The sequence below is a fragment of the Oncorhynchus clarkii genome, chromosome 1, assembly GCF_045791955.1.
Source record: "Oncorhynchus clarkii lewisi isolate Uvic-CL-2024 chromosome 1, UVic_Ocla_1.0, whole genome shotgun sequence".
NCBI lineage: Eukaryota > Metazoa > Chordata > Actinopteri > Salmoniformes > Salmonidae > Oncorhynchus > Oncorhynchus clarkii.
In genome coordinates, this window is record NC_092147.1 from 41,286,006 (window position 1) to 41,304,432 (window position 18,427).

The 18,427-nt window shown below is 45.7% G+C and overlaps 1 protein-coding gene across 13 annotated transcripts in view; it reads left to right on the forward strand.

The window, feature by feature from the left end:
* Window positions 1-18,427, forward strand: part of LOC139407119 (homeodomain-interacting protein kinase 2-like) — a 100,972-nt gene that overhangs the window by 71,523 nt on the left and 11,022 nt on the right. For 5 of the 13 annotated variants that reach the window (XR_011634063.1, XM_071150522.1, XM_071150562.1 and 2 more), the window contains exons 5-10: window positions 2,478-2,576; window positions 9,308-9,486; window positions 9,775-9,937; window positions 13,058-13,280; window positions 14,300-14,421; window positions 17,436-17,566. Coding sequence is in view for 11 of the 13 variants with exons in the window: in XM_071150522.1 (XP_071006623.1) it covers window positions 2,478-2,576; window positions 9,308-9,486; window positions 9,775-9,937; window positions 13,058-13,280; window positions 14,300-14,421; window positions 17,436-17,566 (917 nt within the window). In the remaining 2 variants the exon portion in view is untranslated. The remainder of the gene's footprint in view (window positions 1-2,477; window positions 2,577-9,307; window positions 9,487-9,774; window positions 9,938-13,057; window positions 13,281-14,299; window positions 14,422-17,435; window positions 17,567-18,427) is intronic. The other 8 variants (XR_011634067.1, XM_071150623.1, XM_071150534.1 and 5 more) reach the window with 5 other exon arrangements.

An 18,427-nucleotide genomic window follows, 5' to 3' on the forward strand; every position in this document is an offset into this window, starting at 1 on the left:
TCACCACGACTCCGTCCCAAATGGCACCTCACTCCCTATAAAGTGCACAACTTTTGACCAATGTGCCATTGCCTGACACACCCCATGTCTTTGTTCTTATTCATACAAAATGAGGCACAACAACATAACACATTGACATCCAATAATGTAGGTCCTTGCAACGTTGACCTTTCAGTAAGGATAACACCATGTCTGATGTGTGTGTGTGTGTGTGTGTGTGTGTGTGTGTGTGTGTGTGTGTGTGTGTGTGTGTGTGTGTGCTCTTAAGTTATACAAGAGGCTGTCACTGTGTGAAAAGGTAGAGATAAGTTATTACCTTGTATATTAGGACACGGCTACAGCCTCATATTTGTCCATGGTTGTTGGCAATGGAAAATCAGATAGCTAGTAACCAACAACTTTTTCCCTTTCGCCGAGACATAAACAGGGATAGGCCTGTCAGAGTGATTGCTAAGCTTCGCTTCGACCTTGGCTTGTCGTGTATTTCCATTTTACAGCAGCCGTGATAATGCTGATACTGTAATTAAAACGAATACAGCGTGTTTGGTCAGAGAGTTTTCCTCTGATTAATAGGTCCCTTAAGATTAGTGTGTGTCCACATACTACATGTGGGTGTGTGTGTTTCTATGCTTACACGTTTTGTGTGTGTATTTTATATTTTATATTATTATATTATATTATATTATATTATTATATTATTAACTAGGCAAGTCAGTTAAGAATAAATTCTTATTTAAAATGACAGCCTACCAGGGAACAGTGGGGTAACTGCCTTGGTAAGGGGAAGAACAACAGATTTTTACCTTATCCGCTCTGGGATTCGATCCAGCAACCTTCTGGTTACTGCCCCAACGCTCTAACCACTAGGCTGCCTGCCACCCCAAAAGTGTGTCCGCGCCAGTGTGTGTGTTTCACCACCCCAGGCCTGCTAGCTCAGTCCTTTTGCCGATAAGCAGCAATGCTCAGTCCTGCTAGTGCTAGCTAGCTCAGTCCTGCTAGCTAGCTCAGTCCTGCTGCCGATAAACAATAGTGCTCAGTCCTGCTAGCTAGCTCAGTCCTGCTGCCTATAAACAATAGTTCTCAGTACTGCTAGCTAGCTCAGTCCTGCTGCCTATAAACAATAGTGCTCGGTCCTGCTAGCTAGCTCAGTCCTGCTGCCTAAAAAACAATAGTGCTCAGTCCTGCTAGCTAGCTCAGTTCTGCTGCCTATAAACAATAGTGCTCGGTCCTGCTAGCTAGCTCAGTCCTGCTGCCTATAAACAATAGTGCTCAGTCCTGCTATCTAGCTCAGTCCTGCTGCCTATAAACAATAGTGCTCGGTCCTGCTAGCTAGCTCAGTCCTGCTGCCTATAAACAATAGTGCTCAGTCCTGCTAGCTAGCTCAGTCCTGCTGCCGATAAACAATAGTGCTCAGTCCTGCTAGCTAGCTCAGTCCTGCTGCCTATAAACAATAGTTCTCAGTCCTGCTAGCTAGCTCAGTCCTGCTGCCTATAAACAATAGTGCTCGGTCCTGCTAGCTAGCTCAGTTCTGCTGCCGATAAACAATAGTGCTCGGTCCTGCTAGCTAGCTCAGTCCTGCTGCCGATAAACAATAGTGCTCAGTCCTGCTAGCTAGCTCAGTCCTGCTGCCTATAAACAATAGTGCTCAGTCCTGCTGCCTATAAACAATAGTGCTCAGTCCTGCTGCCTATAAACAATAGTGCTCAGTCCTGCTGCCTATAAACAATAGTGCTCAGTCCTGCTGCCTATAAACAATAGTGCTCAGTCCTGCTGCCTATAAACAATAGTGCTCAGTCCTGCTGCCTATAAACAATAGTGCTCAGTCCTGCTGCCTATAAACAATAGTGCTCAGTCCTGCTGCCTATAAACAATAGTGCTCAGTCCTGCTGCCTATAAACAATAGTGCTCAGTCCTGCTGCCTATAAACAATAGTGCTCAGTCCTGCTAGCTAGCTCAGTCCTGCTGCCGATAAACAATAGTGCTCAGTCCTGCTAGCTAGCTCAGTCCTGCTGCCTATAAACAATAGTGCTCAGTCCTGCTGCCTATAAACAATAGTGCTCAGTCCTGCTAGCTAGCTCGGTTCTGCTGCCGATAAACAATAGTGCTCAGTCCTGCTAGCTAGCTCAGTCCTGCTGCCTAAAAAACAATAGTGCTCAGTCCTGCTAGCTAGCTCAGTTCTGCTGCCTATAAACAATAGTGCTCAGTCCTGCTAGCTAGCTCAGTCCTGCTGCCTATAAACAATAGTGCTCAGTCCTGCTAGCTAGCTCAGTCCTGCTGCCTATAAACAATAGTGCTCAGTCCTGCTAGCTAGCTCAGTCCTGCTGCCTATAAACAATAGTGCTCAGTCCTGCTAGCTAGCTCAGTCCTGCTGCCTATAAACAATAGTCTGTAATGAGGGACATGTAAATAGTGTATTTTCAGAGACTAGAGGAAGTCTCATGGGAACTGAATGGAACATCTGTTTCTTGTCTCCACAGACACCCGAGGACCATGAAGGAGAGACAGCGATCAAGTCGAAGGAGGCCCGGAAGTACATCTTCAACTGCCTGGACGATATGGCGCAGGTTCAGAGCACTGTATATACAATACACACACATGCACGCATGCACAGACACACACACACACACACACACACACGCAGTGGAGCCCTTTGCATATGCAGTCGCACAGGGGAAATGAAACCGGCTGTGTTTCGACTGAAACCCTTCTTCATTTCAGATTATTTTCTTTCTTCTTATTTTCTCTAAAACCACCGCTTAATAAATGACAGGCTGACATCGTAGTCGAGCATTTGGCCAACTCAGTCACAGTATTTCCTGTGTGTAGTTTGCTTTCTTATTTAAGCTGGGTGAATGTTGTGGCCATCACCTAACTGGACTCGTCTGTGTAGGACATGTACACAACGAGACAGAGAAGGCTAGAGGAGTTGCAGCGTGGGAAGCAAGACAATAGCCTTTAGCCCTTAGCTAGGTCGTATTCATCTGGAAATCATTTTAAAACATTTCACAAGGGCAAATTTAAATGAGGGTTTCTTATTGGAATAGTCCAGGTAGTCCCTGCCTGTTTCAGTCCGTTTTCTTCCGTTTGCTGCCCAATGAACAAGAGCTTGCTCTCTCCAGCGCGACGTTTACAGAGAGAACACCTGTGGGAACCCGTTTGTTTAGTAAAACAAAGAAAGGATGCATTACAATGTTTACGTAACCAGGAAGTGACTCATACAACTAAACCCTGGTGTAGAAAAGCACTGTCGCCAAACGGCTTATATCTTATGTGATCCTTCTCATAACACGTCTCCTCTCCCCAACTCTCATTCCGATTGCGGTGGGAAAGTTGACACAGACCTATGACATTTTGCAGATGATGATACGATAGTGTCCCTGCCCATATTTTGTTCTCACTGTCACCCGCCCAAACATACTAGTTTTATCAACACGCATACTGTAGCGTACATACCGGTAATGATGGAAACCGTGATACATTTCCCAGGCATCTAAAATGTCTTGTTCCTTGAGGGGAGGATAAAAAGTTGTCAAGGTACATGACAGATTAAGTCAGGTAAAATATGACTTGAGGTCTACAATCTGATTGCAGTTTGCTCCGTACACCACACACACACACACACACACACACACAGACACACAAATCGTCTGGCACGTTAAGTCCTTGGGGTTGTCCACCTCATGCGGACCAACAATTGTTCACTTCACTGATGTCCCATCTGGACTATTAGAGTTGACCCAGTGCCCAGCCAGAGTGCTCCAGGTCTGGCATAGTATGCAGGCTCAGCGGAAGTGGTGCTCGGTGAAGTTAGTGCCTCTGCCTGGGTTAGTTTAGGAGGCCATATCTCCAAGCTGCTCCTACTCCCAGACACACAACACTGATCTAATGAAATCAACATGCCAGGATCCCATCCAACACACACACAAACACACACACAGCACAAGAGGTTGTGGTGGCACCTTAATTGGGGATAACGGACTCGTGGGTAATGACTGGAGCGGAATCAGTGGAATGGTATCAAATACATCAAACACGTGGTTTCCATGGTTTCCAGGTGTTTGATGCCATTCCATTCGCTCCGCTCTGGCCATTATTATGAGCCGTCCTCCTCTAAGCAGCCTCCACTGATGCACAGGTAGGCAGGCTCTCACACACACACACACACACACACACACACACACACACACACACACACACACACACACACACACACACACACACACACACGCACACACACGCACACACAGGTTACTAAAATAAACAGAAAGTAAAAAGAGGAGCCCAATCCTAATTGGGAGAAGAGCTCATGCCGAGTCAGAATCTTTGGCCAGATAAATAAGTTTGCAGTGTGGACATCTGTCTTCATTTGTATAATGGATCATATCAGAAGGCACAGAGGGACTGGAGAGAGAGACTTGGGTTGATTACTGGGACGTCTGCCAATGGTGACATTCTTGTTGCTTCCACACTGTCTTGGGAAATATGGGGAGAGCGTAAAGTTCTGGAGGACCCATCTCCATTTAATCTCTAGTTAGCACTAGCTAAACTGGATGCAGCCTGAATGGAGAACTAGATAGACGGAGGCCAAGAGATTTTAGTCGTGGCTATGTTTTCACCACACACAACTCTGCGACCCAGCATGACTTTACAATAGCAGTTGCTGACAGCGAAGCAATGGCCCGAAAGACAAGCTCCTAACATTGTTTCACTACTACTAAATACTCTCCCTTTCCTCTACGTCATATTACTGACCTCAACTCAGATGGGATGCTGTTAGTTGTCCAACATTAAACCTGATATTCTACACTAGGGTTGTGAGTTTGTTCTGTACACATCATAGTCTTGCATGGTTAACTCCACCTCTCCTCAGGCACAGGCAGCCTGATGTGTCCCAGTGCAGCTTGGACATCTGCTGTCATGTTCTCCAGTGCCATGTCATGTCACAGCTCCACAGTATAGAAATAGAAGCACTAGATTCTAGATGATATTTCTATAATAACATCTGCGGTCGTGTCCTTGTGTTCTGGAGTGAGTGCCATGCCATAGGTCCTCAGGAATTACTAGATTCTAGATGATATTTCTATAATAACATCTGCGGTCGTGTCCTTGTGTTCTGGAGTGCCATGTCATAGGTCCTCAGGAGTTACTAGATTCTAGATTCTATTTCTATGATATAATGCCCGAAATATCCATAGACATGCGTATACAGACACTGCACTCGTCATGTAAACTACACTGAACAAAGATAGAAACGTAACATGCAACAATTTCAAAGATTTTACTGAGTTGCAGTTCATATAAGGAAATCAGTCAATTGAAATAAATTCATTAGGCCCTAATCTATGGATTTCACGTGACTGGGAATACAGATATGCATCTGTTGGTCACAGATACCTTAAAAAATAGATAGGGGCTTGGACCAAAAAAACAGTATCTGGTGTGACCACCATTTGCCTCATGCAGCGTGACACGTCTCCTTCACATAGAGTTGATCAGGCTGTTGATTGTGGCCTGGGGAATGTTGTCCCACTCCTCTTCAATGGCTGTACGAAGTTGCTGGATATTGTCGGGAACTGGAACGCACTGTTGTACACGTCGATCCAGGGCATCCCAAACGTGCTCAATGGGTGACATGTCTGGTGAGTATGCAGGCCATGGAAGGACTGGGACATTTTCAGTTTCCAGGAATTGTGTACAGATCCTTGCGACATGGAGCTGTGCATTATCGTGCTGAAACATGAGGTGATGGCTGTGGATGAATGGCACGACAATGGGCCTCAGGATCTCGTCACGGTATCTCTGTGCATTCAAATTGCCATCGATAAAATGCAATCGTGTTTGTTGTCCGTAGCTTATGCCTGACCATACCATAACCCCACCTCCACCAGCAATGTTGCACTCTGTTCATAACGTTGACATCAGCAAACCCCTCGCCCACACGACGCCATACATGCTGTCTGCCATCTGTCCGGTACAGTTGAAACTGGGATTAATCTGTGAAGAGCACACTTCTCCTGTGTGCCAGTAGACATCGAAGGTGAGTATTTGCCCACTGAAGTCTGTTACGACGCTGAACCGCAGTCAGGTCAAGACCCTGGTGAGGTCAACAAGCACGCAGATGAGCTTCCCTGAGATGGTTTCTGACAATTTGTGCAGACATTCTTCGGTTGTGCAAACCCACAATGTCCGGGAGGCTGGTCTCAGACGATCCCGCAGGTTGAAGACGCCGGATGTGGAGGTCCTGGGCTGACGTGGTTACACGTGGTCTGCTGTTGTGAGGCCTGTTGGACATACTGACATATTCTCGGAAAAAAAATGACGTTGGAGGCTTATAGAGAAATAACATTTTAATTCATTGGCTACAACTCTGGTGGAAATCCATGCAGTCAGCATGCCAATCGCAGGCTCCCTCAAAACTTGAGTCATCTGTGGCATTGTGTTGTATGACAAAACTGCACATTTTAAAGGGTATTTTTATTGTCCCAAGCACAAGGTGCACCTGTGTAATGATCATTCTTGATATGCCACACCTGTCAGTTGGATGGATATATTGGCAAAAGAGAAAGGCTCACTAACTGGGATGTAAACAAATGTGTGCACAATATTTGAGATAAATAATTTTTGTGCGTATGGAAAATGTTATTTCAGCTCATGAAACATGGGACCAACACTTTATATGCGTTTATATTTTTGTTCAGTGTATAATAGGACCATGCTCAATTTCAGAGCTTTTTGTTTTGTGGGCAGGATAAAAAGAAGTGATGATTATACTAAAAGTATTCTACTGCTCTTTGACTTTATGATCTAGCATACTCATAGAGAGGTCTTGCTATGGCTCGGCATTCAATCAATTCACTACAATAGAATGCCTGCTGTTCTCCGTAACATTAACATATATACTGTACATTTCTGCTGTGCTACAATGCTAGTATGGAGTTAGATTGCCTCCGTACACATACATAGGCAAGGCGACACATTCGCAATTCGACTGAGTGCGTTTCCCAAAGTAATTTTTCCCTCTCGCAGAGGACAGCGTGATTATTTTCCCCACCTCATTCCAGAGATTATTCCTTTATCACGGCGAGTGGAGATGTGCGAGGCAGGGAGGGGTTAGGGACGGAGCCTGAATAACTTGCGTAGGAACGAGAACTCAATCATATTGTTTGGCGTTGACTGGCAGTACATCAGATAGCCCCTGAAGCAGGGCTATAGGTAAGCTGTATCTTTATGAAAAACGGGCTCGCTATCTCAGCATAGCAATCGCAATAAACAAGCACGCTTGTCCCCGTCTGTGTCCCTGTCCCCCAACTCAGATATGCCACTGAAGGCTGTGGGCTGATCCAGAGCGGCTCTAGCTCAGTTTATACCTCTACCTCCCCCTCTGCCTCTACTTCCCCATCTACCTCTACTTCTACCTCCCCTCTGCCTTAGCTTCTACCTCCCACTCTGCCTCTACATATCTCTCAGCCTCTACCTCCCCCTCCTCCTCTACCTCCCCCTCCTCCTCTCCCCCTCTGCCTCAGCCTCTACCTCCTCCTCTCCCCCTCTGCCCCAGCCTCTACCTCCCCACTGCCTCTACCTCCCCCTCTGCCTCAGTCTCTACCTCCCTCTCCTCCTTTCCCCCTCTGCCTCAGCCTCTATCTCCCCCTTCTCCTTGCCCCCTCTGTCTCAGCCTCTACCTCCCCCTTTGCTTCAGCCTCTACCTCCCCCTCTGCCTCAGCCTCTACCTCCCCACTACCTCTACCTCCTCCTCTGCCTGTCTCTACCTCCCTCTCCTCCTTTCCCCCTCTGCCTCAGCTTCTACCTCCCCTCCTCTGCCTCAGCCTCTACCTCTGCCTCAGTCTCTATCTCCCCCTCCTCCTTTCCCCCTCTGCCTCGGTCTTTACCTCCCCCTCCTCCTCTCCCCCTCTGCCTCAGCCTTTACCCCCCCCCCCCCCCCCTCAGCCTCTACCTGCCTCTACCTCCCCCTTACCTTCTTTTAATAAGCAAACAGCGATACATATCGGGTTAATTCTTCGTTTATTTTGCTTCTCAGCAGTAGATACAAATCTCAGCGACGGCGTCAGTGGAGTTTTGAAGCCGCTCCGCTCTTTTCTATGAATACCAGTGTAAATGTTTGTAATGTCAGTAAGGTGCAAGGGTATCACTATGCGCTGTGACACTGGTGTTGACACCCTAACTGATGAAGCCTTATGAAGGTCGTATGTGTGTTTATAAATAGTTCTATCCATGGGAAAGGCAGCAGTGTTTTTCCTGTCCTTCGCAGCAATAGTACAGGCTGCCTCTGAAATGGCACAGTATTCCCATAGGGCTCTAGTCAAAAGTAGCGCACTATATACAGAATAGGGTGCCGAAAGTAATGTACTATATACAGAATAGGGTGCCGAAAGTAATGTACTATATACAGAATAGGGTGCCGAAAGTAATGCACTATATACAGAATAGGGTGCCGAAAGTAATGCACTATATACAGAATAGGGTGCCGAAAGTAATGCACTATATACAGAATAGGGTGCCGAAAGTAATGCACTATATACAGAATAGGGTGCCGAAAGTAATGCACTATATACAGAATAGGGTGCCGAAAGTAATGCGCTATATACAGAATAGGGTGCCGAAAGTAATGCGCTATATACAGAATAGGGTGCCGAAAGTAATGCACTATATACAGAATAGGGTGCCGAAAGTAATGCACTATATACAGAATAGGGTGCCGAAAGTAATGCACTATATACAGAATAGGGTGCCGAAAGTAATGCACTATATACAGAATAGGGTGCCGAAAGTAATGCGCTATATACAGAATAGGGTGCCGAAAGTAATGCACTATATACAGAATAGGGTGCCATATCAGACACAGCCTTAGTAAACACTTTAAGGTCAGGGGATATCTGCGATTGCTACATCCATTTTTTGACTTTTAAATGTATGATATATACCCATTGATTCTTGAAGACTAGCTTAGTTAAACGTATGAGCTTAGTTAAATTATCTTACCCCATCTTACCCAAATATGAGCTTGTTTTACTCCTTTGTTTATCAACAAAATGATTGTAAACAAACACTGTATAGCCTCAAAATATGGTTTAAAAATGTCATTTTTATGGTCAGTCATTGCATCCATAACTCTGTCTATGAATTTAAGAGCGGTGACATTTCTCCAACCCCATCCTTCAGCTGTTTACCATATCAGTGTTTGGGTCAGGCTTTGTTATTGTTTACACTGCAGAGTGCCCCTTTAAGGTCTGAAAATGTCCCTCCGAAATGCTAATCGCTAATGCTTATTCTGTATGTTGTCTGTCTGCAGGTGAATATGACGGCAGATCTGGAGGGTAGTGACATGCTCGCGGAGAAGGCAGACAGGAGAGAGTTCATCGACTTGTTGACCAAGATGCTGACAATCGACGCGGACAAAAGGATCACCCCCATCGAGACCCTCAATCATCCCTTCATAACCATGACCCACCTCCTCCCCCACAGCACACAGTACGTCTATTCTAGAGGTTCCACCCCGTATCTCATGGACATAGTTAGATAGTGAATAGATAACTGAGCAAAAAGTAGCCTAGTAACTGAACTAAATCGAAATGAGGCAGGCTCATACTCACCTCTCTCCCCTCTCTCTCTCTCTCTCTCTCTCTCTCTCTCTCTCTCTCTCTCTCTCTCTCTCCCCCTCCCCCGCCCCCTCTCTCTCTCTCTCTCCCTCCCCCCCTCTCTCTGCCCCCCCCCCCCCCCTCTCTCTCTCTCTCTCCCCCCCACCCTCTCTCACTCCAGTGTCAAGTCCTGCTTCCAGAACATGGATATCTGTAAGCGTCGTGTGGGCATGTACGACACGGTCAACCAGAGCAAGACCCCCTTCATCACCCACGTGGCCCCCAGCACCTCTACCAACCTCACCATGACCTTCAACAACCAGCTCAACACTGTGCACAGCCAGGTACCTACTGTGCACAGTGTGGATGATTTTACTTCACATACTCCTCACAATTCATACAACCTCAGCTACTGTCGGTGGTGACCAGCACTATCCATAACCAGGACATGTAGCAAGCTAATGTAGTAATGAAGCGTTTGCACTACTACCCGCGTGCAATACACGTTGCAAACAATGTGTCATTAGGACGTCCCCGGGATGTAACGAAATGGTCTGTTAAAGTTGTCAGGACATTGTGTCATGGTCCCCTGGGGGTTTCGTCTAGTTCCCGGCTGGTCCCGGGGACGTCCCAGAGGACATTCTTTGAGACGTTCTGTCGTGGTCCCCTGGAGGTTTTGTCTAGTCCCCAGTTTGTCCCTGCAGTATTGACTTTATCAAAACATTAGGAAATGTAGCTGGCAAAATTCTTTCTACGATTAACATTAGAAATTTGATGGCCATGCATTATTTTTGCAAAAAAGACCTTGTAAGCTAATTTAATTATGTGTGGCTGCTAGCCAAATAGCGTTACACTTTTCTGAGTAAAATGAAGCTAATTTTGACGAATGTTTTATTTTGAGTGAAGGAAAACTATAGTTTCACGCCGCTGGTCACTACTGAAGCAAAAAAGAACACGGTTGACTTTCAATAAAAAACGCGGGTGGAATGGTCCTGAGAACGTCCTAATAAGGTCCTCACATGGTCCTCAGTGACGTCCTGGGAGCTTACAGGGAAGTAGACAAAGGTCCCCCAGAGAACTTTCCCTTGGGACTATCACACAATGTTCATAGAACGTTGCGTCAAAACCCTTAAGGGACCTAATGGGAGTGTCACCTAGTATCCTCAGGACGTCCCGTTGGCTGGGCAACCATTAGCTTGGTTTGTGTGTTTTTTCAGGCTAACACTTTACACAGCACAGTACGCACAATCTCTTTATTTGAAGGCAATGCATTGACCATTTGCAAGAAAACACTCCCTATAGTAGAACACTAAAGGAGCATATTAAGGCCAAGACAGCCAAGCTAGGTGTCTGTCTGTGCCTCAGGCTCATGGGGGACTGTCACAAACTGCTGAAGAGATACATGACAAACTTACACTTCCTGCTTGGCTTGCAGTTTAGCGCTTTTCAGGCCTTCAAAATCCCACCAGCGGGCTTCCTCCTCCTCCTCCTCCTCTCCTCCTCCTGTTTCTCTTCCTTTTGCCTTTTGAGCTTCAGCATGTAGGGCTTTGTGGGGTGTATGTGACTCTATACTGCTGACTTTTTGCTTCTGCTGGAATCATGAAATGGCTGCATACTTACATTTTTCAGATTGTGCTGAATTAGATTTGCAGCTCTCGTTTTTTTCTGGCAAACAGTGTTCTTTATCACTAAACATATTGACAGGCACAGAACCCACTCTGTGCAGGTCGAGGTAAAACCTGGACTGCGCTGTAATAAATAGCTTAACGCTAATTTTTCTACCTCGCCATCAGAGCAACTTGGTTCTGTGTGGTATGAGCAGCGCTAAGTAAGTGATTTATTTAGCCGGAAAACATTGAAATGTATTTGAGTTTTTTATTTGCAGGCTCTCTCTGTGTTGTGTATGATGAATGCCACACTTGCATATTGATTAACTCCCCTCCCCCGGTGCTCATCGAGCTTGCTAAGATGTGCAAAATGAAAAATGAACGTGCCGTCTCTGAATTTTCAACCACTCAGGCTTAATGAAAAGACGCTAATTAATCCGGGTGTTGTCGAACAAATAGTATTTGAGTTAAGACCTGAGCGCACTGGGTGTCTTTAAAAACATTTGTTCCTATCAAAGCTATCTTTAAGCCTTACTTAGGCCTCATTGATGATCTCCCCATGTCCAAGGTCATATTGATTAGGCACCAAACAGAAGAAAACAGACTAAAACAGGGAGGGACTACCTGAACTTGTCTATTAAGAACCCTCTTTTTTGTTGTCCGTTGCAATCCGTTTCGTTACGGTATGCCCTAATGAATACGACCCAGGTTTACAGCAGTTCACGCAATTAGCAAGTGCCTGACATCTTTTGAAATATGTCTGCTCAAGGATAAAGATGTGGAGTCAAGATAGTGAAGCCGAGAGACAAAATGTCAGTTTGCCCAGCAACTACTCTGCTCATTATTAGACTTTGGCAACATTTGCATTTTAAGAGCATTGCATAAGACTCGATTCTGTCACTTAGGAATCCAGTTGGCTCTTTCAATGTTGACCCTTCACAGAGATAATTGCGTGTCTTGAGTACTGGGTCCAGGATTATTTGGGTCCGTTGAGACATATTGTTGTGTAGCCAGAGGGAGGACAAAGACACCGGGAGGAGAAAGGATTTGTCTTTTTGTCTCGTCTCCTCTAACCTGGGTTTTATTCATTAGGGCTCACTGTAGCAAAATGTAGCAAAACGTTTTGCAACGGAAAACAAAAACAAGTGCTTCTTATTGGACCAGCTCAGGTAGTCCCTCTTTGTTTCAGTCCAGTTTCATCTGTTTGGTGCCTTATGAATATAACCCAGATCAGTGTTTCTGTCTGGTTCCTATAGTGCTTCATTGAAGCCTCTGAGTGTGTACATGCATGTGGATATTTAGTTGTGTTCACAATACATTGAGAGAATCTCCATTGACGTGCATACTTGTGGCAGCTCTAACAGTATGTGTGTATGTACATGTACAGTATGGACAAATAATCCTCTGTGGCTCAATGTATTGTTTATGTACAGTAATTATAGCACTATCAAATACTAGGTTGGTGATGGAAGTGATTTGATTGATTGATTCTCTCTTTCCATCACATACTCTATTTCTCTCATTCTCTAGGTTCTCTCACTCTTTTCACTGAAATGCAACATGTACAGTACATTAAAGCTGATGGACACAGGCTGAGAAATATCACACTGATATTTATAATATTCAGAGAGATATTACAATGCCCTAATTTTGCCCTCTGTTTGAATGTATCACTAATGTACCATTAAGACATCTAACGCATAATAAATAAATGACAATTATATTTTATGTCACGATGAGTTATGATAGTATCCCCCCCCCCCCCAGCAACCCACCAACCTTCAGAACCTTTGAGCTTACCACCACCACCCAGCATTTCCTCATGGCTTTTTGTTTTCGATCCCATTCTTACTTTAGGCCACCAACCTAGCTCCCTCCACCACCAGTGCCACCCTTTCCCTTGCCAACCCCGAAGTCTCCATACTAAACTACCCATCTGCACTCTACCAGCCGTCCGCAGCCTCCATGGCTGCCGTGGCCCAAAGGAGCATGCCCCTGCAGCCCGGGGCCCCTCAACTCTGTCCTGCCCGGCCTGACCCCTTCCAGCAGGCCCTCATCGTCTGTCCACCTGGCTTCCAAGGTAAGAGATTAAACCAACTGTATGCTGTGTAAAAAGGCCACAGATCTAGGATCAGCTTCCCCTATCCCTGAGCTTAACCTTAAGCATTGGTCCTAGATCAGTGGTTAGGTGTCTGTAACGATGGATTGTTTGCCGCCATCTTGGAACAGGTTTACTTTGAAAAAGCATCAGAAAGATAAAAGATTGCAACAGGATTACCTGTATACATAAATGCTAAATGAGTGAATTAAAATAGCCTCTATAAGCCGTTATATAGCAAACAGTGCTTGACTTGGGAAGGAGCTCACTGGTGCTGAGTACCGGCACCTCAAATGTTCTACTGCTTGAGCTTCTATTCGTCTTATAGAATATTAGCTCAAAAGTAAATATAAACAGTACCGGCACCCAAAATGAGTAACGGCACCTATTTCAAACACTGCCTGTCAAAGGCTCAGTCAGTTTCAGTAGACTAGATCAGCACCAGGGAGTTTTGTTTTTCTCCTGAAGAGAGAAGGGCTGATCAAGCTGTGAGCAGGCACTGCACACCACTGGCTGTGTAGATTTTTTTGTTCTGTAACTTCCACTGACCCCCCAAGGCCACGGCAGTCTTCATGTTGAAGAGAAATGCTGTGATACATTTATGAGCTAATTAGTCATTTAAAAATGCATGTATCTATGATTGATGCTTTTGAACCACCGCTCTGGTCTAACCTCTGTTTATGAGGTTAATACTGAAAGGGGGGGGGGGTTCCTGTGGGGGTTCCTGTGGAACGGCGGATAAGAATTTTCATTTCCTGTTTGCTCCACTCAACCAAGGGTTATATAGATATAATTTATGTTGTCATTACTAACTTAATGTTTTCAAGATGAATCAGTAATTGAGTACAGTATCACTATAAACTAAAAAACTGTTTTGAAATGAATATTTTTTCTTGAACAATTTTGCCATCATTGTTTCTTCCAGTGTGCAGGCCTTTTTGTGTGACACGTAGAGTATTGTTGTTGTTGTTGACCTCATCTATGTTGTTGTGTGTCCTCAGGGCTGCAGGCTTCCCCGTCCAAGCACACAGGCTACTCTGTGCGGATGGAGAATGCCGTTCCTATAGTGACGCAGGCCCCCGGCGCTCAGCCGCTGCAGATCCAGACAGGCCTGTTGACACAGGTAGGGAGTAGTGACGCGGCCGTCGTCGTGGAGATCAGGGGGCCCACATATAGTCCCTTAATTGCATCTCTGAACTCATAATGATAGCTCATCTTTGTTCCCCTGCGGTGCACAATACACTGAACCTATTCTATTTACTGGGAGACATGAATGTCTCCCTAAACACACATATGGCTAAAAGGGTCTTTTGTATGCTTTTGTTGATGAAAGCTACTTTGGAAATGTCAGGCCGTACCTCTGTATCCTTTACCTACATCAGTGTAACAGGCTAGCCTTTGATCAAGGCAGGGAGTCAGTCTGTGTGTTCTTGTGATCCTTCTGCCCCTGCTGGTAGCTGCTTTGCCTGAGTCAGTTAAACCCTGTTTCTAGTGTCCTCTCACCCTCCCTTTCTCCTGGAGGAAGAGGCTGCCATGGTTTGATGAACAAGAGGGAGGATTTGTTTGTTCGCGTTCAGAGTTCTCACTCAAATCCTGTAGTAGGTTTACCAGCTAATGTACAGTCGTTTGAAAGAACATACATACCCATGCATTATTCCTACAATAGACTATAAAGTCGTAAAGTGGAGCAGTAGGCCACCTCCCCCTCTGGTTTCTGGAAATTTCCATAAGCGCTTTAAAGTCCTAGGAGTAAGAAGGGTTCCCTTATCTCTTGTTAATCATGCAGTAGCCAACTAGCGAGGCTCTCTGTGCTGTGTAGAAGACTAATCTGTCAGATTCCAAATGATGATTAGCTTTAGGGCTGCTTCCAAGTCAGGCACTCTGGAATTATAGGCCTCAGAAGAGAGGGACAGATTAGGAAACGCTTGAGGGTTTTGAGGGGTTCGCTCAACTCCAAAAGGCTACAAAGGTCACCCTATACCCTATAGCATAAACTTCATTTATAGCATTCATTCAGAAAGACTGCCTCAAAAGAAGCTTTCATACAATATTTCTACAGTATATTCAATTCTACAGTACAAAGCATGCCGTTTGTACAGTAGCACATCCAATACGTGGAAGCACTGGATCTAAATCCCTCATTCCCTTTGCTCTGGGAGGTCTCTAGTGGGTGTGGGTGGGTTTAGCCTTCAGGCCTTTCTGCAGCCACAGCCCACCCTCGGCCCAGGTCGGGCTCAATCTCTCTGGGTGTCTGTAGAGCAGAGCTGAGGCTGGGTGGTGGAGCTGTGAAGGAGGGCCCCAGGCAGGCAGCCAGGCAGGACCTTTATCTGGATCAGGAATGCAGAAAATTTGGAAACAATTGGGGAGTGAGAGCCAGGGCTTTCAGGGCCCTGAGGTGACAAAGGGTTTTTTCCTCAGGGAGAAGAGGTTGTTGTTGGGAGGCGGGGAACTAGCTAGCACCGCTGCTACTGGGGCGATGGGCCTGGGAAGAAAAGAAAAGGGCCTCTTAACCGGGTTAGGGGCAGACAGGCCGATTACACAACACAGACACCCGGCGAGAGAGGAATGCATACTGCCAGGAATGGAGTGAGCAGGATGGATGAAGAGATAGAGGGGTGGAGAGAAGGCGATGGAAGTATTAGTGGCTCTTAATGGGTTCTGGCATGTTGATAAAAGGACTTGAGATGTGAATTTAACCATGGGATATGTAAAGGGGGTCTGCAAGTGGCTTAGGTTGTCTTCTATTGGCCGGGTTTTCGTGCTTTTCCATTGGCTGTGCCTGTGTCCTTTATCCATCCACAGCCCGGTCATGTTTTGTTGACCTAAAGATGCCTCCCTCCCCCTTCACCCATGGACTGTTTTTGTTTGAAGTTAATAATCTCTCCCAACGTATCTCAGACAAAACAATTCTACTCCCACAAGCTAGCGGTCATACGCTGTTCAACCTCACAATCATTTTTTAACAGTAGAGTTGAACAGTTACATTGTGCCAAGAAATGCGGACGACAACCGAAGAACAGACCTGGAGATGTATGCTTGGCACTCCGAATGAGCCCAGCCCAGATGTAGGCTGAAGTATTGAGTGCTTTGTCCTCTGTGCTGTGCTGTGTGCTGCAACACGTACCGATGCTGCCGAGGTAAATAGAATGCAAATGCTAATAAAGGAACAATTCATTAGAACCCCACATTAAAGTGCTAATCAATAGAGCTGCATTAAACTATTAGGGCTGCAGACACACGCACGCACGCTCGCTCGCACACACGCACACACACACACACACACACACACACACACACACACTCGACTCGTGGCATATTATGCCTGGAAACTCTCTGCGTGTTGCACCAGTAATACAAAAGCAGGTCCTTTCACAGCAACAATGTGAATTGAATTAAAAGCGGAACTGATTTGGATAATGCCAAACACTTCAGCACACACACAGGAACCAGGAGGGGAGAGGCAACACATCTTTATCAAACATCCAAAGTCCTATCTATGCTCTGTTGATGTGTGCTGTCTGCAAGGCCAGAGAATTCAACTGGTTTTGTTTAAACAGCCTGACGCTGGCCAGTTGTTCTGCTTGTATCTGCAAACCTATTGGCTGTTTTGTGTTTTTTACAGGGAGTCCTTATCTTTTGTTACACTTTAGCGCATTCAATTATTTTCTCTTGTTTTCCCTGTTGCTTTAATCTCTGGAATTAAAACAATGGGAGATAAAACAACACATTTGTTTAGGATGTGTTCTTCCTACCTAAAACTGATTATAAACTGAGTGTTTAAACTTGGTGGACAAAACTGCTCTAATTACGTTGGTAACCAGTTTATAATAGCAATAAGGCACCTCGGGGGTTTGTGATATATGGCCAATATACCACAGCTAAGGGCTGTGTCCAGGCGCTCCACGTTGCGGCGTGCATAAAGACAGCCTTTAGCCATGGTATATTGGCCATATACCACACCCCCTCTGGCCTTATTGCTTAAGTATACCTCACATGGTTGAAGCGCAGGGTTAATTAGAGATATGATAGAATACGATATAGAATAGAAATAGTGTTGTATTTCATTCTGAGGCTGTCCAGAATTCTTCTTATTCTCTTCCTTCCTCTCTCGCCTGTCTTCCCCATCTCTCCCCCTAGCAGGCCTGGCCCAGTGGCACCCAGCAGATACTCCTACCCCCGGCCTGGCAGCAGCTTACCCACACCTCGGTCCAGCACGCCACCGTCATCCCAGACTCCATGATGGCCTCACAGCCCCTGGCTAACTGGAGGTAAAGAACATGCCTCCTCTTTATGTTGCACACTGTAAATTGTATACTTTTTTGGCAATCCAGTGTCTTATAAGCACATGTGGGCTGGGCATCTGAAAAGATGCAAGACACTACCATAACAAATCAATTGATCAAAACCTATAAGACCAGAATAGTCATGAAGCATTAGACTTGGTCTCACGTACCAACAGTATAAGCCTGGCATATCTGTAAGTGAAGCCAAATGACAAAGGTACAGCGGTTTCATTGTAGCCTGCAATCCAATTTTATATCCTCCATTTCACCATGATGAGACAGAGCGTATCGCTTTGGATTCCAGGCTAGTTTCATTGACCAACTGTGTATTAAAGCCTGGTCAACAGCGAAAGTTCGGATGTTTACAAAGTGCAGAGAGGATCAGCACAGCAGTGTCCTGATTGACAGAGGAGCATGGCCTTGTGACAGGCACTCAGAGGGCTGCTATGAATCACAGTCTATAAGTGAACAGCGAGGCTTTTATAAGAGCACATTTACCTCAGGGAGATGAGATGTATGCACATAAAAGGACATCATCCCAGGCATGGCATGTCACATGGATCACATGTTAGATGGATGGTGCCTGCAGGAAGATAAGCAGGATGCAGGTATATGAGTGTGTTTGTGTGTGTGTGTAATTTAGCAGTGCCGTCTAAGGACAGGGTGTTGGCCAGACACGTCTCTCTCTACCCCCCCCCCCCCCTCTCTCTCTATCTCTCTCTCTTTCTCTCTCTCTCTCTCTCTCTCTCTCTCTCTCTCTCTCTCTCTCTCTCTCCCTCTCTCCCTCTCTCCCCCCTCTCTCCCTTCCCCCCCTCTCTCTCTCTCTCTCTCTCTCTCTCCCTCTCT